The sequence below is a fragment of the Podarcis raffonei genome, chromosome 16 (genome assembly GCF_027172205.1).
Source record: "Podarcis raffonei isolate rPodRaf1 chromosome 16, rPodRaf1.pri, whole genome shotgun sequence".
Taxonomy (NCBI): Eukaryota; Metazoa; Chordata; class Lepidosauria; order Squamata; family Lacertidae; genus Podarcis; species Podarcis raffonei.
This window is the reverse complement of record NC_070617.1, coordinates 9,176,099-9,200,280: the sequence shown is the minus strand read 5'-3', so window position 1 is coordinate 9,200,280 and position 24,182 is coordinate 9,176,099. Positions and strand designations below refer to the sequence as shown.

At 51.2% G+C, this 24,182-nt stretch overlaps 1 protein-coding gene across 3 annotated transcripts; it reads left to right on the top strand.

Annotated features, from left to right (window-relative positions):
* Positions 1-134: 134 nt before the first annotated feature.
* DCST2 (DC-STAMP domain containing 2) lies at positions 135-23,661 on the top strand. Of its 3 annotated transcripts, none has more exons than XM_053370157.1 (15): positions 136-894; positions 1,901-2,071; positions 4,129-4,230; positions 6,284-6,478; positions 9,218-9,283; positions 10,446-10,659; positions 11,584-11,741; positions 12,684-12,848; positions 12,999-13,166; positions 16,857-16,957; positions 17,982-18,112; positions 18,995-19,122; positions 19,936-20,029; positions 21,087-21,371; positions 23,470-23,661. In XM_053370157.1, exons 1-15 carry the CDS (start codon positions 594-596, stop codon positions 23,561-23,563), a joined length of 2,373 nt encoding a protein of 790 aa, XP_053226132.1. In that variant the 5' UTR covers positions 136-593; the 3' UTR covers positions 23,564-23,661. The 3 variants fall into 3 exon arrangements, with proteins under 3 accessions (XP_053226133.1, XP_053226132.1, XP_053226131.1); XM_053370156.1 differs by having other exon boundaries at positions 137-894; positions 23,467-23,661; XM_053370158.1 differs by lacking the exon at positions 23,470-23,661 and having other exon boundaries at positions 135-894; positions 19,936-20,027; positions 21,087-21,200.
* Positions 23,662-24,182: the final 521 nt, after the last annotated feature.

The window sequence follows — 24,182 nt, the reverse complement described above, 5'->3', positions numbered from 1 at the left end:
CAGAAAGTGGGTGGAGCTAGGGGCAAGGTTGGGGCAGAATTTGGCAAGGAGGTTTGGGAGGAGCTAGTGTGGAATGTGGGTGGGGCTAAAGTGGAGTCAACAGAGAATGCAGCGAGTGGTGGGAGGAGCTAGTGTTGAATGTGGGCGTGGCTAGGGTGGAGTCAATGGAGGATCCAGCAGATGATGGATGGAGCTAGTACATAATGTGGGCGTGGCTAGGGTGGAGTCAAGAGAGGATCCAGCAAGGGATGGGAGGAGCTACTGTAGAATGTGGGTGGGGCTAGCGACAGAATCTGACATGTGATGTGTGGAGCCTAGCGGAATCTCGAGTGTACTGGTTTTTCCGACCTGTAATAGGAACGTTGATGTAGTTGTTGTTGGGACGATAACACACTGACTGGAGACTTTCTCCTTTCCTGGCTCCCCCCTTCCAAATATCTTACCACCCCATAAGTTTTTAACACAGGTTTCTCTTGGTTTGTGATTTTACCTACACACTTCCAAACCCATTGCAGACACGGAGACCACGGAGCGCCCCCTGCTCTGGTCCATGCAGTACTCTATTGGGTAGCCTCCTTGAAGCCATCACTGTCATGGGTCTCCTGTCTATTTTCTCACCGCATGGGGGTCGAAACAGGAAGAGAAAGAAGCCACCGGTCCCACGGGTGGTCGAGGACACCCTGGGCCGGTCCGTGACCCGTAGTGTGGGTGGCTTTGCCCTGGGCATGGTCCTCGCCACAGCCTATGGGGCAATGGTCATTTTCGTGCAGGGGTACAACATCTGGTACTGCCTTCTGTCGACCATCACCCTGGCCCTTGGGCTTGGCCTTGGTATGGCCTTCTCATGCAAAGTTCGTGTCACCGTCCTCCTCATGCTGCCCCAGATCTTCTCAAGTAAGTGTGGAAAAACCCAAGACAAGTGAAAATAATGCAGTACCCAGACAGCGTTGGAGGCAGGCAGTAGGAAGTGGCGTCGTGAGCCAAACAGAATCCACTATTTTGGGGAACGACCTACAGCGAAAGCTGCTATTCTTTGGGGGCTATTCCTACCCCTAATACTGGTTACTTGAGAGAACAAGGGCTGTAGCTCACTGGGCATAGCTGTCAACCGTCCCTTATTTGGCAGGAAAGTCCCTTATCCCAGCGCCGTGTCCCGCTGCTGTCCCTTATTGATGATGTCCCTTAAATTTCCTGGGTTTCAAAGGAAGCAGCTCCTCTTCCTCCCTCCCTCCCTGCCGGCCAGGGAGGAGGGAGGCTCCAACTGCGTTGCTTGGCTGCGTTGCTCACCCAATAAGGATTCTAAGAACAACTGGGGGGGTGGAGCTTGCATGCCTTGTGCCGATCAAATCGACCGCGTTGCCTGGGGACTCGCCTTTGCTCAGCACTTCCCAGCGAAGAGGTGATGGTGGTTTTCCTTGCTGCATCCCCTTTGCCGGGTTGCTGCGCTGTGTGAACCACCGCTTGAGGCTTCGTTTGGCTGCTGGCTGGGCTTTCTGCCTTTGACTCGGAGGGGCTCAGAAGTTGAACATACCTGTGCTTGGAAAATCCCTTATTTTGGCTGCTGATCCCTTATTTTTGAGGCTGCTGGTCCCTTATTTTCAAATCTGTACGTTGACAGCTATGTCGCTGGGAGAGCATCTGCCTTGCACACACAAGGTCCCAGTTTTCATGCCTGGCATCTCCAGGTAGGCCTGAGAGGAGACAGCCGCAAAGAGCCACACTCCGCACTGCAACATTTTGTTGAAGCGCCTCACTCAGTGCTGTTGGCAGGGCCTAAGAACTGGCTGGCGACATACAGCTGCAGTTCTGGGGCAGGAGGAGAAAGGCTTCCCTGAGGGGGAACCCCACTCAGCCCCTGACGCTTTTCTATTCTGTCTCCCATCTCTATCGCCCCCTACAGAAGAAGGCAAGACCATGCTGTTGATCCTGGCATTCGGCTTGGCCATGGAGGGCCCCTTCGCCAACATCATCCGCAACTTCACCCGGTGCGCCGATGCCGTGTCGTGTGGCGCCGAGCTCGCCCTCAACCAGACGGCAGAAATGCTGCAGAGGGCCCGCGAGCCCCTGATCAGTGAGAGGGCGGGGTTTTGTTGCTGCTCTGCTTGCACCAGCCTTGCACTTTTATCCCTGGCTGGGTTGGAAATGTATTTTTTGAAAGGCAGGGGTTGGAAGACCTTTGTCCACAGGAGTTGAATGGGGCCCTCTGGGCCTCTCTGTCTGGTACAGTGGTACCTCAGGTTAAGTACTTAATCCGTTCCGGAGGTCCGTTCTTAACCTGAAGCACCACTTTAGCTAATGGGGCCTCCCGCTGCTGCCACGCCGCCGGAGCACGATTTCTGTTCTTATCCTGAAGCAAAGTTCTTAACCTGAGGTATTATTTCTGGGTTAGCGGAGTCTGTAACCTGAAGCGTATGTAACCCGAGGTACCACTGTACTCTGAATTCTCCCCAAGCCATGCCTCCTCTCCCTAGGCCCCGCCCCCTCAGCAGCCCAGGCCCCGCCTTCTTCCCCCAGACCACACCCCTCAACAGCCCAACTTCGCACCACGCTCAAGTGTTTTTTCCTGACATGCTCCCTTGAAGAAGAATGCCTCTTGCTTGCCTTACTTGCTCTCTGACTTTATGTCTCTGACCATTAGGTCCAGTTGTGACCGACTCTGGGGTTGCGGCGCTCATCTCGCTTTATTGGCCGAGGGAGCCAGCGTACAGCTTCCGGGTCATGTGGCCAGCATGACTAAGCCGCTTCTGGCGAACCAGAGCAGGGCACGGAAATGCCGTTTACCTTCCCGTCAGAGCGGTACCTATTTATCTACTTGCACTTTGATGTGCTTTCGAATTGCTAAGTTGGCAGGAGCAGGGACCGAGCAACGGGAGCTCACCCCGTCGCGGGGAATCGAACCGCTGACCTTCGGATCGGCAAGTCCTAGGCTCTGTGGTTTAACCCACAGCGCCACCCGCGGCCCAAATGAATTGTAGAATCACATAATTGTATAGTTGGAAGACCCCTGAGGGGCGTCTGGGTCAACCCCCTTGCAGTGTGGGAATCCTGCCGACAGACATCCCTACATGGGCTCGAACCACCAACCTTCTGGTTAACAGTCAGACACACAATCAAATAAACAACCCCCAGATGCATCCGGTAAACCCCTAAGCAGGACAGAGTGCAGCAGCACTCCCACCAAACTGGTAATTCAGAGGCACATGAATGCCTCTTACATTGGAGCAGAACATCTCTACTGTGGCTGGTAGCAGTTGCAAGCCTCTGTGATTTTGCTGAATCCACTTTTAAAGCCATCAAAGTTGGTTGCCATCACTGCCTCCTTTTGGAGCATATTCCTTAGTTTCTGTGCTGTGTGGACATCCGTTTATCTGTCCCAAATTTCCAAACATTCAGCTCCCTTGGGTGCCCAACGGTGTTGATGAGGCAGCCTATCTACCACATTTTTCGCTCTATAAGACGCACCAGACCACAAGACGCACCTAGTTTCTGCAGGAGAAAAACAAGAAAAAAAATATTCTGAATCTCAGAAGCCAGAACAGCAAGCGCAGTGAAAGCAGCAATCCCTCTTGCTGTTCTGGCTTCTGGGATAGCTGCGCAGCCTGCATTCACTCCATAAGACACACACACATTTTCCCTTACTTTTTAGGAGGGGAAAAGTGAGTCTTATAGAGCAAAAAATACAGTACTTTCTCCACGTCAAACATCCTTATTAACCGTCCTAACATGGGCTGATGTAGGCTTGCCATACATCAGGAAAATTCCTGACACGTCTTGGTTTTTGGGTGTAAAAATGGTGTTGGGGGGAATTTTGCTGAATTGGCAAAATGTCAGGGGAAACCTGGATATATGGTAACATGATGGAAAAAGCAGCGGAAACAGCTCAAAAAGCTTAGAATCACTATTTTTGGGTTAGGTTTCCCCCCAGAAAGCGCAGGAATTTTACTTTCTGAAATCTGGCAACCCTAGCTGATGGGGATTGGAGTCTAGCAACTTTAGAATGGCACCAACACTGCCTTCTCCTTCAGTCCTGGCACTGTTCTTGGTTCTTAATAGACACCGACCATATTTAAGGCGGGCTCTCTCTCTCAACATCTCAACAACAGTGGGCTCTCAACATCTTCTGCCTAGATGCACTACGAAAAATCAAGGACATCGCTCAGAAGGCAAAAGTGGTTGGTGACCGCGTCCGAAAGCTTTTCCGATCTGTCATGGACTCTGTACGGCACGTGGGTGAGTTTGCAGGGGCACAGAATGGGTTGGGATGGAGGGGGAATGCGAGAAGCCAAGGAGATGGACTAAACGGGTTTCACCCTATAATAATAATTTATTATTTATACCCTGCCCATCTGGCTGGGTTTCCTATGGCGTCACCCGTGAGATCAAATGAGAGGAGAGCTTTTGGCTAACTCCAGCCTACCACAAGACAGTTACTTTACCCACAGAGACTGTCTGTCATTATTACGATAATCATCCTCATCATCTTTGAATTACTAATCACCTTCCAAACCAATTTACAGGTAATAAAAACTAAATGTAATAATAATAATATGTGTTCATTTGTTTATATACCAAAAGTCACTTTGAGTTACCTTGGTAAAAAGAATAAAAAGCAATCAATGAATTTAATAATAATAATAATAATGAATGCATCTACCGTATTTTTCGCACCATAGGACGCACCGGACAATAGGACGCACCTTGTTTTAGAGGGGGGAGAACAAGGGAAAAAAATTCTTCCGCTCTCTGCCCAGCGCCCCTTCAGCGAAGCGGCAGGAGGCGCTGCGCAGAGAGTGGGAGAATTTCCCCCCTCTTGTTTTCCCGCTCTAAAACAAGGTGCGTTTAAGGTGCGTTCAGGCGGCTACCTTGGAAGCCTGGAGAGCGAGAGGGGTCGGTGCGCACCGACCCCTCTCGCTCTCCAGGCTTCAGGTTCCTTTCGACCTGCTCTTTGGGGCTGGCGGGGGGAAGCCCACCACCAGCCCCAAAGAGCAGGTCAGGGAGCAGCGGAAAGGCGCAGCAGAGGGGCTGCTGCCATAGTCACGCGTCACTTCTCCAGCTGGGAGAGGGTCCCGGGCTATGGCTTCTTTAGCCCCGCGCACGCTCTCCTGGCTGGAGAGGTGACGCACGCCTGTGGAGGCTCCTGCCATAGGCGCGCGTCACCTGGGAGAGGGTCGCAGGGGGCTTCTTTAGCCCCGCACGCGCTCTCCCGGCTGGAGAGGTGACGCGCGCCTATGGAGGCTCCTGCCATAGGCGCGCGTCACCTGGGAGAGGGTCGCGGGGGGCTGCTTTAGCGGGGGGCTAAAGCAGCTCCCCGCGACCCTCTCCCAGGTGAAGAGGTAACTCGCGCCTATGGAGGCTCCTGCCATAGCCCCGCTTTACCTCTCCAGCCAGGAGAGGGTCGCAGGGCTATGGCGTCTTCGCTCCATAGGATGCACACACATTTCCCCTTCATTTTTGAAGGGGAAAAAGTGCGTCCTATAGAGCGAAAAATACGGTATAACTCAAAGCAACCTATGGTATATAAACAAACAAACACATCCATTAAAGCTGGCACAAAAGAAGAGAAAAACCTAAAACACGATCCTCTTTTAAGAAGGCAGGAATAAAACACCCCACCCAGTCAAGGATGCCGCAGATAATTATTATTTATTAATTAGCTGCCCTTGACCCTAAGGTATGAGTTACGACATTAAAACGCAATATTAAAAACAGTTTAAAACAGCCTACAAATTAAAAGCTAAAGGCCTGGTGAAAGAAGATTGTTTTTTCCCAGGGCCTAAAATGGTGTCAGGTTGGTCTCTCTGGGGAGAGCTTTCCGCAAGCAGAATTAAAAACTGACAAGCAAAGTGTACACTTGTGGTAAAGACCCATTTATCCAGGTTGAAAAACCTGCCAGAACAAAAATATATTCAGTTGTTTCCAGGAAGTGCAGCTAGTCTGGACAGGGATACTGTTCCACAGAACAGGTAAAGGCCCCTTAAAAGCCCTGCTCTGAGATAGTAGATTTCTGAAATCTTTGAGATTTGCAGGGGAGACCCTGCTGAAACCGCAGTGATGTATAAGGGATGCATAAGGGATAAGGCCGTCTCTCAAGTAACCTGGTCCTGAGCTGGAGAAGGACATATTATACCTTGAACTTGGCCCAGCGGAAGACTCGCCGCGAGTTCAGATTCTGCCAGCAGGGTGTTATTGACCGGCAGCCACAAGCAGCCTAGCTGCTGCGCTCTGCACGTGCTCCAGACAGTCAAATTCACACTTTTCTCTTCCGCCCCTTCCTTCCGTGCAGCTCACTGCCTGCGCAACGTGTGGTACTTCCTCCTCAACTTGGGCGAGGTCTGCAACGAGGAGATGGGCACCCCCTACCGGAAGTGCACCCGTCTCTTTGACAACGCCAAGGACACGTGCGAGCGGGCAATCCCCTTCCTCTACTTCCTCTGCTCCGTCGTCCTGCTCTTCAAGTACCTCTGTGGCCTGGCTAATAGTGAGCATGAACTTTGATCCCTTGACCCTCCTGCCGCCCCTCCGATGGCTGCACTTGACCTCTGACACTAGAGCAGCGGTCAGTGGGATTCCCTTGACTCCAGCCCTTCATCCCCAAACCTCAGTGGGATTCCCTTGACTCCAGCCCTTCATCCCCAAACCTCTGACCCTTCGCTGGCTTAGTCACTGCTTAGCGTGACCCCTGATCTCTCATCAACTGAAATATACTCAGAGTCGCAAAGTGATTTCATGCTCTTTATTCAGCTCATAGTGGTGAGGAGGAATGAATGAAAGTCCCCTCAAAGTATCTGCTTTATATACATTATTTACACAATGGGCTGCACATGATTGGCTAATTCCGGAATTCTACTGTAAGCCAATCAGGTTGTGGATTCACTTCTATCTGGAGCATGATTGGGTAGTTCCTGCCAACCAATCATACAGGACCAATCAGACTGCTGCATTCTGAATCCTATTGTTCTAGGACCAATCAGACTGCTGCAGTTTGGATCCTATTCAACTCAGTACATAACATCAACCTAGTCACTGCTGTGCTGGGCCCAGGGTTAACCCGAGTAACGCAGTCCAGGTCCGGTCCCAAATGCAAGGGTTCCTCAAGGAGTCAGTCCGACAGGGCCAAGGCAGGAAGCCAGGCAAGGTCAGGCACAGGATCATAGGCAGGTTCTGGCAAACTGCAACCTTTGCATATTTTTTGTGTATTTTTGAAGGATTGCGTTGGATTGTGATTTTGAGCTGAGTAGTATTTTTCTGAGAGAACTTCCTGGTAAGCACATGGTCTTTTGTTCTATTGTGCAGTGGGGATTAAGCAACCCCCCTCCCTCAGAGTTCACAGTGACCCAAGGCAGTGAAGATTTGTTTTGTATTTTGAGATTTTGATTTTAGAATTTTGACAAATTTTTGAATTTTGAATATTTTTCAAATTTTTGAATTCTAAGACGGCTAGAGCAGCTTTTGATAGTGATGCAAAACTAGGAATGCCTGTGCTAAATGAATACAATTTTGTGCAATTGAAGCAAACCACTTTCTTGGGCATCTCTCTGGACTTTGTAAATTGCCTAGACGCATAACTACTGTCCTTGCTTCTAGCATTTCTTACTGGAGACTCAGCTCTCCCTCTGCATTCCTCTCTTAAATTACTGGTTGCTCCCGCAATCTGGGGCGGGGTCCAGCAGCCTTTTATCTCTGACGGGGGTAACAGCTGGTCCTGATCCCCCGGCGACTCACCTCCCTGTTTCGCCCAAAGGAGAGCACTCCTCCTGCGAGTACTCAGGTCTCTCCTTCTCTCAGACCTTAGTCTCTGCAGCTCAGGAGACGTCGGTGGGTTACTAGACCCAGAGGCCGCCTCAGCCTCCCCTGACCCAACCCGTAGCGGAGCAGTTGTAAGTGACGGCCCAGCTGGAGACAACGAGGGAATCCCCGCATCCGGAGCCAGGGCAGGCTCAGGCCCCTGACTCAGCCCAGCTGGTGCTTGTTGCAGGGGAACCTGTGCAGACTGGGGCGCTTCAGAATCAGGCCCCAGACTAGCTTCAGCTGCCGCCTGAGGCAAAGGATCTGGTGCAGACTGAGACTCCTCTGGTTCTGAGTCCGAGTCCCAGGCTATCACAACTGCTTACTGTGACCTTTGACCTCTTGCTAGGCTAATCGCTGTTTAGCATGACCTATGGCTGCTCGTTAGCCTAGTCCTTGCCCAGTGTGACTCCTGACCTCTGACCCTTGGTTCACTTAGTTTCTGCTTAGCATGACCCCTGACCTATGACCTCTTCCGACTTTTCACTGCTTAGCATGACTCCACATTAGTCACTGTTTGTGACCTAACCACCACAAACTATGCTTATTCATGATAGACACGGCATAGCTCCTCTAGCTCCTACAAGCCTGGTCACTATTTAGGATGACCCCTGACCTCTGGTCAGCTTCGTTTCTGCCTACCGTGACCCCTGGCCTTGAACCGCCCTCTGAGCCCCTCGTCCACCTGCTTAACGTTACCCTTGACCTCTCATGAGCCATGTCACTGCTTTGTGCAACCTCTGACCCCTTCATCATCCTAGTGTGAGCCTTGACCTCTGGTGTCTGTGGCAAATAGCTAGCGTGACTCAGGTGCTTCCTTATGTTCTCTGCATGGCCCCAGCCTCAAACACCGCCAGAGCTCAGCCCCGGAGTCCGACCAGGCCAGACAGAGGTGGAATCTAGACACATAAAAAAAAAAATGCTGTGAAAATGCTTTTTAAAAAATAAAATAAATAAAATTATATATTGAATTTGTCTATAGCTCACCATCGCCATCTAGTGTCACATTTGTATAATGCACTTAAAACGCACTTAAAACGTTTTGTTTAAAGCTGTATAGCTGAATGCAGAGAGATTCACAGAAATCAGCCATTTAATAATATATTGTTGGGAGCTATTGGGGCGGTGGAGACTGGTGTGCTATGGTTGTGTTATGTGCTGGCAAGATATATGGTAGCTGCAGTTCATTGGCTTTTCAGGCCCCAATTAACTGGCAAAAGAAGGGATAGAAATCCAAGCCTACCTTAGAGGGCTGTTGTATGTGGGTGAATGAGATAATGTGTTGAACATGCTTTGACCTCACTGAATCACGATATGAATGCTTAGGAGTAGCAATATTGCTGTGACTGAGGCCAGCCAATGAATGAGTGTGCGGCTGAGAGCTAGACCACCGTGCCCTGCCCTCCTAATGGTCTTGTCTTTTTCCCCACAGTCCTCCTGCTCTTCTGCATAATCCCACAGTACATAGCACCGTTCCTGCGCCGCAAGGTTGTTGAGCGTGAGTGTGGAGAAAGGTTGGGGGATAAAACACCTGTCCAGTTCAGGTGGGCCTGAACCGGTGTCTGATCCTGCAGGGCTTTCCCTAAGTTTTTAAGTGGACACCTTTACTTATACATAGCATTTGGTACCCCAAAAGGCTTCCAGAGTAGCCTACATACAATCAAAGCAAGGCGATCCCTACTCCTAGGCTTGCATTCTTAAATTATTATTTTTTTAAAGACACACAAGGTAAAAGGCACAGGGAGGGCAGAGGAAAACTAAAACCAAAACCCAGACACCGATTTCAAAACCAGTGGTGCCTGGTGGAGCTGGACCTCCAACAAAGCTGATGGAATAAGCCTTCTGCTTTATTTCTTTCAATGGGAGGGGAAGGGAGGCCAGATGAGGCTGTGCCGCCACAGCAGAGCCAGTGGGGTGAATCCTGCTTTCCATCTCTCGTATTGAGACAGTTTTTATTGCAGAGCTTAATATTGCGCGCCATGAAACAATTGGATGCATAAAAACTGACTCCTTTTGGAATAAAAATTGCCCAGACCTATAAATATGATTCAAAGCTTTACTAACCATAACTCCTTCAAAACAGGTACAAAAACGATCAATGATATACCCAGAAAGTAGTATAAAGCATATGCATATTCATGCAGAGGTTCTTCTTCTTAAATATATAATATCATTACGGTCAGAGCAAAAATCAAAGCTCTGTCTCTGCCATAGCTGCATCTAGCATAAGGTTATTTGCTGCTGGAGAAACATCATTACCACATCCTTTGCTCCCTGTGGCTTCCAGAGAAAGATTAACAGGCAACTCCCTTCAAGGTGGCGATTTGCAATCAAATACCCCTCACATGATCTAAGGTTAAACACTCGTGATAAAGCTAGCAGAGAACACCAGCAGTTAATTATCAGCCTGTTAGAGCTCAGGGAGCTTCAGTATGCTTCAGTGGAATATTCCAATGTTAAACCCATAGCAATATACATACAGGCATTCTCAATTTCACTATGTGATTAAACAATTATTCTTAACAGTCTTGTGGCCCTGTGAATCGCCAAAACATGACCTTTTAACAAAGCAATTCAAGCCCGTCTAGAGTTGTAGTATAGACGTAGCCACCCTTGTTCTCACACCCTGTCCTCCCCTCTCCCCCAATATGCACCACCAGCAATCGTGGCTGTGCTGAACCGCGTGCGACACGAGTTCGAGTTCAACATCACAGCTGTGCACCACTACAACGTGACCGTCAATGCCAGCAAGAGCCTGTCCCAAGTCGCCTTTGACATCATGGAGGACGTCTCCAAGCGCCTGCAGCCTGCGAAGGAGGCTGTAGGGCTTTTTGGCTATATGTCTACCTTGGTCATTCTGTACCTCTACATCAAGTGAGTCACAGCAAGGAGGCCCAGAGGAGCGAGGAGCTTCTTTGCTATTCCTAAGGCAGGGCTAAGGAACCAGGCGGTGGTAGACTACAACTCCCATCATCCCTCACCATTGGCCTTACTGGCTGGGGCTGAGGGGAGATGGAGTCCAACAACCTCTGGAGGTTCACCTCTATAAGTTCCATTTGGCTAAACACCACTGTTAAATTCAATTTGATATGTGATCCCTGATTGGTTGGGAGGACTGTGGCGTTTGCCCTCCTAAGTGTGTGACATCATACTGGGTTCATAAGGAAAGGGTTAACTAATTGTAAAACGACTAACCAATAGGAACCCAAGGGGAGGAGTTAGAGTTAGAGTTGTTAAGAAGTCAGTCTGGTGTTAGAGAAGAGGGGGAGAGGATAAGTCTGTGGGTTGGGCTAGTCTGATGTGAGAGAATCTGTTAAGAGGAGTCAGTCAAACAGTTGAGATAATCAGTCAGAAGGTATTAGGAAGGTATAGGCCAGTAAAGAAACTAAAGTTAAGAAACCGACAGGAATATTATCTGAGCAACCATAAACTTGTTAATACTTATAAAATAAACTTGTTTATTTGGTTTAATTTTAACAACTGTCTGGACTCAGTGTGTACCCGAGAGAAACGGGTTGGTGGCAGCGGGGAAGTGAGCACAGTGGTGGCACAGGGATCAATAGACCGTTAAACGTCCGGGGACCCTGTGTGATCGCCACAAGGACATTTAGACCAGGTGCTGCAAACTACAGGAGAACAGAGTGCTTTTGTGCTCGGGTCCCACTGTGAGAGCAGGGTGTTAGGCAAGATGGACCATTCGCCTGATCCAGCAGCGATCTTCTTATACTTGCTGAGCTAACCTATCAGCCTTTCTCATGTGAAAGCAACACGGAAATGTCTGCTGCTTGACTTCAACAGGGCTCTGCTGTACCGGAAGCATTATTTGCACGAGGACAGTTTTGACAACATCTTCATCACCAAGCCGTTCCTAGAGATGGACGCAATGCGGAGGAAGAACAAGAAGCCCACCGTCCTGCCGTTGTCTGCGAAGGAGTGTACCAAGTACATCCGCCCAAGTAAGGCAGCAGTTCTAGAAAGACCCAGCTTGGATATTCTGGCCTCTGGAAATTATTCACTAAAATGAGAGGTGTTGGGTGGAAACATGCATATGTATGCTGCAGGGAACCAGGCAGAGGGCCTTCTTGGTAGTGGCGCCTTCCCTGTAGAACTCCCTCCCATCAGATAAATAGGAGAAGTACACAACTTTTAGAAGACATCTGAAGGCCGCCCTGTATTGGGAAGTTTTTAATGTTTGACATTTCATTATGTTTTTATGTGTTGGAAGCCACCCAGAGTGGCTGGGGCAACTGAACTGGATAGGCAGGGTATAACTATTATTATTATTATTATTATTACTACTACTACTACTACTATTAATGCATTACACACCAAGGCCCCATCTTCACTGTACAGTCATACCTCGGGTTGTGAACATGATCCATGTGGGAGGCATGTTCGCAACCCGCAGCGTTCGCAGCCTGAAGTGCCGCATCTGCGCATGTGCGTGATGCTATTTGCTGCTTCTGCACATGCACGTGATGTCATTTTGTGTTTCTGTGCATGCGCGAGCACTGAAACCCAGAAGTAACCCGTTACACTACTTCCGGGTTCCGCGTGGTCCGCGACCCGAAAACGCGCAACCTGCAGCGTTCATAACCCAAGGTATAACTGTACATTTAAAGCAGTACCATACCACCTTAAACAGCATGGTTCCGCCCCCCCAAGAATCATGGGAAATGTAGTGTGTTAAGGTTGCTACACACAATGTCAATTTCCAAAGTTTAGCTCAGTGAGGGGAATAGGGAGGTCTCCTAATCATTCTCAGCACCCTGGACAGACTACAGCTCCCAGAATTCCTTGGGGGGGAAGGATGGTGGTTTAAAGGGGCGCCGTAGCGCTTTAAATGGTGTGAATGTGGCCCTGAGTCCACCCAGCCGCTATTGCTTCTTCCTCTGCAGCCTCGCTCATATTGCCCCGCAAAGAGCAACTCCGCTACACGCTGGCCATCGTCTCCCTCTTCCGCCAACTGACCCTTGCTGTCCTGCTCATCATCGCTGACTTTTCGGTCTTCTGGCTGTTGGACTTGGTGCGGTATCTGCTGCATGGAGAAATCGTTGCAAGAGGTAACAGAACTAGTGGGATGGTGGTCTATTGTGCATCCCGCCAAAAGAGTACAAGGGTGGATCTGTTTTTGCACCAATTATGGGTGGAGATTGGGATTCAGACATCAGGGCTCCCGTTCAGATCAGGGCCTGAGCCGCGTCTCCCCGCAGCCCCCGTGACGATGAGCGTCAGTGTCAACGGGACGGGCTACACCGGCGAGATGTACCGCGACATGGTCTCGGCCTTCGAGGTCCTGCAGCGGGGCAACGTCAGCGTGCTGTCCCGGAAATGTCGCCTGCGCCCGGCGGAGCCCGATTACGACGGCTACATCACCATTGGTAACTGGGGGGGGGGAGGGGCTGGGAAAGGCTTCCTCCCCAGTAGGGGCTGGTGCTGCTTTTGGGGACTGGTAGGGCTGGAGGTCCAACAGTAGATGGAGCCAGAGCCACCCTCTCACTATACACAAGGGTCTGGTGACTTCTGTTTCAGTGTATCTGAAGAAGTGTGCATGCACACGAAAGCTCATACCAATAACTAACTTAGTTGGTCTCTAAGGTGCTACTGGAAGGAATTAGTTTATTTTATTTTATTATTTTATTATTTTGTTTTGTTTCGACTACAGCAGACCAACACGGCTACCTACCTGTAACCAGCTCTGTCCCCATCTTCTTCCTGGAAGTGCCATCCCATTGGATGCTTCCAGAGAGCCTATCAGATGGGCAAGACACGAATAGCCCCCTCCTACTTTCGTTCCTGCCTCTGTCCTGTGGAGCAATGGTTTTCAGCCAGCGTGCCATGGCACCCTTGGCTGCCTTGAATGATGGTCAGGGGTGCCACAGGCAACACTGGCCTCCAACCCTTTTTCTTTCCTTCCTTCCCTTCTCTGATGCCCTCTGCCTCCCCAAGGTTTGCACAGCTGTTAGTTGCAGCGGCCCTGGCTACAAGCTCCCCAGGCGAAAGTTGCCTCTGGGACTGACTAGGGAGTGCTTCCCAGGCCCCTGTGGGGCAGTGTGAGGAGGCACCTTTCTTTGGGGTGGGGAGGCAGCTCAGAGACCAGGGCAGGGGCTGTGGCTGCCCAAAGGACTCCCAAGCAGAGGGGAGAGGAGGCTGAGGGAACACTTCACAAGGGAGGGTATTTGAAAAAGGGTAAGGGTGGCGCTGTGGGTTAAACCACAGAGCCTAGGACTTGCCGATCAGGAGGTCAGCGGTTCGAATCCCCGCAATGGGGTGAGCTCCCATTGCTTGGTCCCTGCTCCTGCCAACCTAGCAGTTCAAAAGCACCTCAAAGTGCAAGTAGATAAATAGGTACTGCTCCGGCAGGAAGGTAAACGTTTCCATGCGCTGCTCTGGTTCACCAGAAGCGGCTTAGTCATGCTGGCCACATGACCCAGAAGCTGTCCGCCAGCTCCCTCGGCCAATAAAGCGAGATGAGCACCGCAACCCCAGAGTCGGCCACAACTGGACCTAATGGTCAGGGGTCCCTTTACCTTTACTTTAAGCTCTGCAGGTAAGGGGCGCCATAGTGGGGCTTTCCACAGGGGTGCTGCAGAAAGAATGTAGCTGGTCAAAGGATCCGTGGACCTCAAAAGTTTGAGGACCTCTGCTGTCACGTGATTGCTGATGGGCATTGAGAGGGCATGGGGAGGCTAGCAGTAGGTGGCACCAGAGATGGTGAGAGAACCATGACTGGTTGTGGGAGAGGAAGCCTCCAGGTTGTGGGCTGGAGCAACCTTCACCACCTGGCGCCCTCAAGCTGTTTTGAACTACATCTCCCATCGGCCCCAGGCAGCCGGGCCATTGTGGACTACAAGTTCCATCAGTCAACAGCCACGCTGCCCAGGGCTGATGGAGAGTTGTAGTCCAAAACATCTGGAGGGTGCCAGCCAGGTTGGTGAAAGGCGGACTTGAAAGGTCCCGGTGGGTTTTTGCGGCCACACGTCCAGCTGCAAAGTAGACTCGGTCACCAGCATCAGGGAAAAAACTAGATGGGGGATACAGATGTCTAAGCTGCATCGCTCAGAAGAAAGCACACCAGGAACTTCATAACAGTGGCAAAGTGGAGGAGAGGGAGATTCCCTGAGCTGCTGAACTGCTATGGTCCATGGGTAGGCAAACTAAGGCCCGGGGGCCGGATCCGGCCCAATCGTCTTCTCAATCTGGCCCACAGATGGTCCAGGAATCAGCGTGTTTTCACATGAGTAGAATGTGTGTTTTTCTTTAAAATGCATTTCTGGGTTATTTGTGGGGCATAGGAATTGGTTCATCCCCCCCCTTTCAAAATACAGTCTGGCCCCCCACAAGGTCTGAGGGACAGTGGACCGGCCCCCTGCTGAAAAAGTTTGCCAACCCCTGGTCCATGGAATCACCCATTAAAAGCTCAAAGCTCTGCACCAGCCTCTTGTGGCTGCTTCTGGAATTGCACAGTGCAGGAAATGTTCCGCAAGGGTACCACAGTGCAACGGGGTGTTAGGGGAGAGGACAGTACCTCTGGCGGGGGACACATCGGGCCCCTTCTGGTCTAGTTTGTCCACTTGGGTCTCCACCCTGCACCCAGCTTTCACCTGTGGCTCCTAGAAGCTGTCAGCATGAGAGGGCGGCCACACCCCAGGGAACAGCTTTGACTGACAGGCTGAACCAAGTGAAGGGAGCCAATGGGTGAGTTAGGGAATGGCCCTCCGTGTGAAGACAGGCTCTGAAGGATTGAGTGGACAAGACCAGGAGTGGGCCCAGCGGTCAAGAAGGTGATTTCTGCATGTTATGTACTGAGTTGAATAGGATCCAAACTGCAGCAGTCTGATTGGTCCTAGAACAATAGGATCCAAAAGGCAGCAGTCTGATTGGTCCTAGAACAATAGGATCCAAAAGGCAGCAGTCTGATTGGTCCTAGAACAATGCAGCAGTATGATTGGTTGGCAGGAACCACCCAATCATGCTCCAGATAGAAGTGAATCCACAACCCGATTGGCTTCCGGAATTAGCCAATCATGTGCAGCCCATTGTGTAAATAATGTATATAAAGCAGATGCTTTGAGGGGACATTCATTCATTCCTCCTCACCACTATAAGCTGAATAAAGAGCATGAAATCACTTTGCTTTGGTGTATATTTCACTGCACCTGCTGTAGAGGGAAGTGAGGGGCAGGTGGGGCTCATCCACCTGGGAAGGGAGCCCACCTAGGAGAAGGAAAACTCTGATTGTCATAGTCCGGTTCACGGGCGAGCAGTGTCCCAGCTGGGGACATTGGGACTGGGAGCAAGATGGCGGGGTGGGAGCAGGAACGGGAGTCCGGAAGCCAAGAGTCCGAGGGTCAGAGAGCCAGGAGTCAAGAAGTCAAGGGTCCGAGGATCAAGAAGCAAGGAGTCAAGGAGCCAAACGCAGCAAGGCAGTGAACATGTTGCTGTGGCAAAGAGCCAAAGGGAAATGCTGACCTTATATCCCTTCCCGGCTCTTGCCACCAGGTGCAGTGAGTTACCAAGCGGCCTCTCCAGAACAAACTTAGGAAGGCCCCAGTCCTGCAAAGTCCTACAGGTCACAGGGCCTGGCTCCTGCACGCACTCCTGACACTGATCCCAAACCTTTGCTGCCTTGTGGGATATTTTTTTTTGGGGGGGGGGAAGGCTCAGGAGCAAACCCTGCACAAATCTGGAGTGGAGTCCCTGAGATGGTTGGATGGTGCCTTGTAAGCTTCCTCCCGGCAAGGGGGCTTAACAAACTACAGTTCCCAGGATTCTCCATGTGATAGAAGAGTGTGGGGCAGTGTTTAGAGTGTCGGGCTAGGACCGGGGAGGGGGGGAGAGACCAGGGTTCAAATCCCTACTTGGCCATGAAGTTCACTGGGTGGCCTTGGGCCAGTCGCTGCCTCTCAGCCTAACCAGCCTCGCAGGGTTGTTGTGGCGATTAACTGAAGAGAACCATGCACGCCACATCAAGTTCCTGGGGGCGGGAGGAGGATGGATCTAAATGCGCCAAGTAGGCAGATAATTAAGTGGTGTTTCTTCTTCAAACCTCCTAACCACCCGTCTCCCAGGTCTCATGTACGGCGTCTGTTTCTTCATTGCCATCTTCGGCACCTACATACAGCGCCTGCGGCGGGTCGTGTGTGCTTGGTACTATCCCTCCCGTGAACAGGTGAGTGACTCTATACACACACACACACACACACACACACACACACACACACCTTGGATCGGGGAGGAATTTAGCTTCAGGTAGGCTAATAAGTGGGTGGTCTAAACCACAGAGCCTAGGACTTGCTGATCAGAAGGTCGGCGGTTTGAATCCCCATGACGCGGTGAGCTCCCGTCGCTCGGTCCCTGCTCCTGCCAACCTAGCAGTTTGAAAGCACGTTGAAGTGCAAGTAGATAAATAGGTACCACTCCAGCGGGAAGGTAAATGGCATTTCCGTGTGCTGCTCTGGTTCACCAGAAGTGGCTTAGTCATGCTGGCCACAAGACCCGGAAGCGGTCTGCGGACAAACACCGGCTCCCTTGGCCAGTAAAGTGAGATGAGTGGTGCAACCCCAGAGCCGTCCGTGTCTAGACTTAATGGTTAGGGGTCCTTTACCTTTACCTTTACAGTGGTACCTCGGGTTAAGTACTTAATTCATTCCGGAGGTCCGTTCTTAACCTGAAACTGTTCTTAACCTGAAACACCACTTTAGCTAATGGGGCCTCCCGCTGCCACCGTGCTGCTGCGCAATTTCTGTTCTCATCCTGAAGCAAAGTTCTTATCCTGAGGTACTATTTCTGGGTTAGCGGAGTCTGTAACCTGAAGCGTATGTAACCCAAGGTACCACTGTAGTTGAAATTCCTGCATTGGAGGGGTTACACTAGATAAGTGGTGTCCAAACTTTCTTCAAAGAGGGCCAGATTTGATGAAGTGAGGGGCTGACCAAAGGGCCAACCAAAGTTGCCGGATTAAGACGACCGGTGGGCCGGATTAGGCCCCCAAAATGGACTTTGAACATGCCTGCACTAGATGATGCTTGGGGGGTCCCTTGCAACGCTATGATTCTAACCACAACACCCCCCCGAGCCACCTGACCACCTCAAATCCGTTTTTTTCTGCATGCGGGCTTCACCCCAACTAATTCCCTGGGTGCCTGGTCTCCCGCTCAACCCAGTGATCTTATTTCCCCGCGATGATCCTTTAGGAGCGCACCTGTTACCTCTACAACACCATCCTGACACGAAGGACGGGGCTGGCCCAAGCCGTGCTAAAGGCCGTGAGGAATCGCTCCGCAGACGGGGGCCACACCAACATTTTGCTGGTCCTCGCAGCTAAGTAAGCTCCCAAACCTTTTCCCCATAATGGAAGGAAAGAGTTGTAGTCTATGATGGTCGTGCCGGCAGGGGCTGATGGGAGCTGCAGTCAAAAACATTGGACAAACAATTCTGTCGTTGTCGTCATCAGAAATGCTTTCCATCCGATATCCTTTTCCTTCTGGCCAGAGCACAGGAAATACAACCTATCACCCTACACTTGAGAAATATATTTTCAGAACACACTCTAGTTGTGATTCTGATTTGTTTCACACTGATTATAATGCTTTATTTTATGCTCATGTAACCTGTCCAGGTGGGTTACGGGTGGCGCTGTGGGTTAAACCACAGAACCTAGGGCTTGCCGATGAGAAGGTTGGCGGTTTGAATCCCCGCAATGGGGTGAGCTCCCGTTGCTCGGTCCCTGCTCCTGCCAACCTAGCAGTTCCAAAGCACGTCAAAGTGCAAGTAGATAAATAGGTACCACTCCAGTGGGAAGGTAAACGGTGTTTCCGTGCGCTGCTCTGGTTCGCCAGAAGTGGCTTAGTCATGCTGGCCACATGACCCGGAAGCTGTACGCCGGCTCCCTCGGCCAGTAAAGTGAGATGAGCGCCGCAACCCCAGAGTCGGTCATGACTGGACCTAATGGTCAGGGGTCCCCTTTACCCCTTTACCCTTAACCTGTCCAGAGACCTTCTGGTGAAGGGCAGGTGGTACTAATAGGGTTGAGGAAGCTGTGGCCAGTAGCAGCTGGGATGTTTGAATAAGGGTGGTATATATATCAAAACAACGACGTTTCACCTGCACACAGATAAAAGCAGAGACTGATGGTACTTTTACAGAATCTTGACCTGCAGTGCATTGTGTGTGTGAAAGAGACATCCCTCACGGGTTTCCTCCGCAGGTCTCGGCTCTGCTCGTGGCTGGTCAAGAAACTGGGCATCCATGAGTCCTACTGCATGGGCTGTGGGAAGATCCGCAGGCACACGGACAGCGAGGACTTTGTCACCTGCAGTACGCAGGGATGCCGAGGTTGGAAGCTGGGGCGGGGCGAGGGAGGCTGTGGGGCAAAGGCGAGGCCCAGAAAGGCTGTAAAAGGAGGGTGGAGTAGATCATATTGCGCAGGATGCAGGGCTGGTGCAGGCCTCCAGGCCTCTGTATCTGGAGTGCTCCCCAGGCCACAGCCTTCACCAAGCCCGTTCCTGACCCTCCTAGCATGTTCTTGCCTGGCCAGACTGTGTCCTTGAACTCTGATCCCATTTCTCACTTGCTTGGACGGAGACTAGAGAGCCGGGCGGGGTGCGTGGCAGTGAGGGTAGGAACTAGCTTGCTGTCGCAGGTGAAATTTATACCCTTTGCTCTGTCCACTTTTAGTTAAGTATTTTTATTTATTTACTTGATTTTGGCTGTGGCGGGGGGGTGTGGTGTGGCAGCGGGCTACGCTCATGTCTTGAGCTTAAAAAGTTTCCGTATGTAACCCTTGGGATTCTCCCCCAGAAAATCTGTACGGCAGGGGTGGGAAAACACAATCCAGGAGGCCAAATGCGGCCCTCCAAGCCGGTCTGCCTGGCCCTCAGGACTCTTCCTAGGCCACACCCCCATCCTCGGACACACCCCTTCTCTCCAGGCCACACCCCTCACTGGCCTTGCCTTCACACCCTGATCTTGCCTGGATAAGAGTACAGAGAGGGGCGTGTGGAAATTGAACCACCTTATATTGCTCCTCCCACTCTGCCATTGCTCCTCCTACCTTTGTCTCTGGCCCCGCCCACTCAGAGGGTTGGTAAAGGTATCGCAGCCTGGCTCCCCTTACGCCAAGTGACTCTCCCCATCCTGTCTCCGCAGGTGTCTACTGTCCGGACTGCTACAAACTCCTGGACAACATGTGCTCCATCTGCATGGCGCCTTTAACCTACCAGGGAGACATGGACGAGGAGGTGTGAGTGAGAAACTTCGTGTTTCCGTTGCCCTCACTTTGGGGGCGCCCTAGTAAATAATGCCAGCCTCTCTAGAAGCTAATTCTACACGGCCTCTCCTGCAGTGCCCAGGCAGGCAGGCAAAGAAGAGTGATGAAATGATTTAGAGCTTACAGTTTGTTGGTGCTGAAACCAGGGCAAAGGAACTGTGGTGTAGTGGTTAGAGCACTGGGGTAGGACCTGGCAGTGGAGTAGTGTGGGGGGAGGCAGTGGGGCTGTTGCCCTGGGTGCAAAATTGGGGGCGGCAAAATTTCAAAAGAAAAAAACCCATATTGATTAAAAAAAAAAATCAAGCAGTGTAAAATTTTCATGAGACTAATAATAACAATAAAATAAACAGCCTCTGACCCCTCCTGACCCCTCCCCAGCTTTCTGACCCCTCCCCAGCTTCCTTCTCCCCACTGGGAGGACCCTTCTCTGCTGCTGCCATCTGGCCCTGACAGGAACCATGGGTTACGGGGCACAATACTTGCCTTGCCCCGGGTACTGGCAACCATTGCTACGCTACTGGGACCTGGGAGACCAGGGTTCAAATCCACACTCTGCCAGGATGTTTCCTGGGTGATCCTGGGCCTGTCATCGCCTCTCAGCCTAACCTACCTCATAGAATTGTAGAATCGCAGAGTTGGGTCCATGAGCGTCATCTAATCTAACCCCTGGCAATGCAGAAATCTTTCGCCCAACGTGGGGCTCAAACCCACAATTCTGAGGTTGTGAGTCTCATGCTCTACCGACTGAGCTATTGAGGAGCGTATGCCGCCTTGAGCTCCCTCTCATTTTTACATATGGATGTAAAAATAAGTGTTAAATTAAAAATAATAATAATACCTGCTCATCATAGAAAGTCACCTTACACCAAGTGAGACCGCTGGTCCCTCTTGGCCAGTATTGGCTCTTGATATTTTGAGGCAGTGTGCCTTCCCCAGAGATGGCAGGGGGTCAAACCTGAACCCCCCCCACCCCTGCATGCAGAGCAGGTGCTCCGCTCACTGAACCACACAGCCCTTCGCTTTCATCCAGGGATTCCAGTGACGAAGAGGCCATGGCTCTGTGGACCAAGGCAGTGCAGGCGCTCAGCGGGTCACCGGACAAGGAACGCCAGAAGCAGCGGCGACTGCTGAGGGCACGGATCGAGCGGGCCGTGAAAGGGCGCGGGGGCTGCCGCCGCTTACCCCCCGAACTGGCCAAGAAGATCCTGGAGCAGCTGAAGGAGCAGGAAGGGAGCAGCAGCAGCAGCAGCGAAGAAGACGATAACGACACATCTAGCAGCTCTGAGGAAGACGGCTCCTCAGGGTCGACATCCAGGTGAGGGCAAGGCATCGTGGGAAGGTACCTTATCCAGGAGTCACACCATTGGGGCCACCTAGTTCCATACTGTCTTCACCATGGGTAGGCAAACTAAGGCCCAGAGGCCGGATCCGGCCCAATCGCCTTCTAAATCCGGCCCGCAGACGGTCCAGGAATCAGCATGCTTTTACATGAGTAGAATGAGTCCTTTTATTTAAAATGCATCTCTGGGTTATTTGTGGGGCATAGGAATTTGTTCATATTTTTTTTCAAAATATAGTCCGGCCCCCCACATGTTCTGAGGGACGGTGGACCAGCCCATGGCTGAAAAAGGTTGCTGACCCCTGGACTAGATCATGGGTAGGCAAACTAAGGCCTGGGGGCCGGATCCAGCCCAATCGCCTTCTAAATCCGGCCCGCAGATGGTCCAAGAATCAGCATGTTTTTACATGAGTAGAATTTGTCCTTTTATTTAAAACGCATCTCTGGGTTATTTGTGAGGCCTGCCTGGTGTTTTTACATGAGTAGAATGTGTGCTTTTATTTAAAATGCATTTCTGAATTATTTGTGGGGCATTGGAATTCGTTCATTTTTTCTCTCTTCAAAATACAGTCCGGCCCCCCACAAGGTCTGAGGGACAGTGGACTGGCCCCCTGCTGAAAAGTTTGCTGACTCCTGGTCTACACTGACTGGCAGCAGTTCACTTGCTGCCCACTGGGGGGCTGCCACCTGGGAGCTCCCATGAGCTGGAGCTCTGAGGCCCTGTCCCTAGAAATAAAACAAAGATCCCAGTCCTCAGGGTTCGGGGCTGATCAAAACAGTAACACAGGAAGCTGCCTTCTGCAGAGCCAGACCGCTGCTTCATCTAGCTCAGGGTATTCTGCTCTGGTCAGACCTCACCTGGAGTACTGTGTCCAGTTCTGGGCACCACAGTTCAAGAAGGACACTGACAAACTGGAACGTGTCCAGAGGAGGGCAACCAATATGGTCAAAGGCCTGGAAACGATGCCTTATAAGGAACGGCTAAGGGAGCTGGGCATGTTTAGCCTGGAGAAGAGGAGGTTAAGGGGTGATATGATAGCCATGTTCAAATATATAAAAGGATGTCACATAGAGGAGGGAGAAAGGTTGTTTTCTGCTGCTCCAGAGAAGCGGACACGGAGCAATGGATCCAAACTACAAGAAAGAAGATTCCACCTAAACATTAGGAAGAACTTCCTGACAGTAAGAGCTGTTCGACAGTGGAATTTGCTGCCAAGGAGTGTGGTGGAGTCTCCTTCTTTGGAGGTCTTTAAGCAGAGGCTTGACAACCATATGTCAGGAGTGCTCTGATGGTGTTTCCCGCTTGGCAGGGGGTTGGACTCGATGGCCCTTGTGGTCTATTCCAACTCTATGATTCTATGATTCATAGTTCTCTAGTTCTGACTTGCCCCGCACTGGCAAGCAGTGGCTTTTCAGGGGTTCAGATAGGGAGTCTATCCTAGCTTGGCTTGGAGATGCCAGGGAATGAACTTGAGACCTTCTGCACCCAAAGCAGAGCCGCCCTTAAGAGGCGCCATTGTTCATCCCAAACACTGTTTTGTGCCTTTAGCAGTTGTGGGACAGGCAGGCAGTCAACCGGCAGCACTGTGGCCCAGCCACGGTGGCGTGCCGAGGCCGCAACTGCGTCTGTTGAATTCCTGCCTGCCGGACAACTCGTAACAGCAGAGAATACACCAGGGATGGGGAACCTCAGCCCTTCCAGGTGCTGTTGGATGCCATGGGGGAAGTCGTGTGCATAGTTGTAGCAACCTCTGACATCTGCACAACTGGGATGTTCCACCCAATGTGCCTCTGGCTCTGCTCCCATGTTCCCCCCCAGAAGGTGGTGTGGGAGACAAACCTTGACCTTACAGAATTGTTAAAACAACAACAACTCACCAAGCCTGTGCTTTTTCCCTTGTCTTTTGTCTATCTCTTAAAATTATTCTGCCAAGATCACCTCATTTTTAAGATGTCCCTTTTTGCGAGCAGCTTCGAGCACCTCAGGCGAGCGGGAAAAGTGAGGCTATGAAACCATTTAAAATTAAATGAGATCTCCTATATCACCCATCCCTTTCTCCCCGCCTTCCAGCAGCCTCGATTTCGGCTACCAGAAGGAAGTGGAGACCAGCAGCAGCGAGGAGCTGGAGGAGGTGAAAAGCGAAAAAAGGTCTGCCCCAAAAAAGTAGGGAGCAAGACAGAGAATGAGTCTCTGCCACCTCCCTTAAAGAGAGGAAGTATGTACGGCAATAAATTAGGTATCAGTGCCTTCTCTTTTCAATATACAGCCAAGGCGTGCTGGTCCTTACGCAGCCAGAACTGCACCACCTGCAAGCAGGAGGGAAATGGTCCGGGGCTGCAGAGGGGAATCCTGAGGTTTGCCAAAATGTCACCCACCCACCCACCCAAGAGGTATTTAGGAAAAGTCTAAGGGACATGGGGGAATACCCTAAAATCAGTTCAGTGAGGACTGAGCATTCTCAGTGGCCGCACAGTGCAGGAATCGCGGCTAAAGAATTCGACAGATGGCTGCCCAGGCTCTGTTTGAAAACGTCGGACAGAGAGTCCACTACATTGGTAGGCAAACTAAGGCCCGGGGGCCGGATCCGGCCCAATCGCCTTCTAAATCCGACCTGCGGACAGTCCAGGAATCAGCGTGTTTTTACATGAGAAGAATGTGTCCTTTTCTTTGAAATGCATCTCTGGGTTATTTGTGGGGCATAGGAATTCGTTCATTTTTTCTCCAAAATATAGTCCAGCCCCCCACAAGGTCTGAGGGACAGTGGACTGGCCCCCGCTGAAAAACTT

Bases quoted from the DNA above. Each gene is read 5' to 3' on its own strand.
- DCST2 (XM_053370156.1), top strand. From the start codon at position 594: ATGGGTCTCCTGTCTATTTTCTCACCGCATGGGGGTCGAAACAGGAAG. The intron at 11,742-12,683 runs GTAAGGCAGCAG...CTTCCTCTGCAG, and splicing joins TACCAAGTACATCCGCCCAA to CCTCGCTCATATTGCCCCGC. The intron at 21,372-23,466 runs GTGAGGGCAAGG...CCCGCCTTCCAG, and splicing joins TCCTCAGGGTCGACATCCAG to CAGCCTCGATTTCGGCTACC.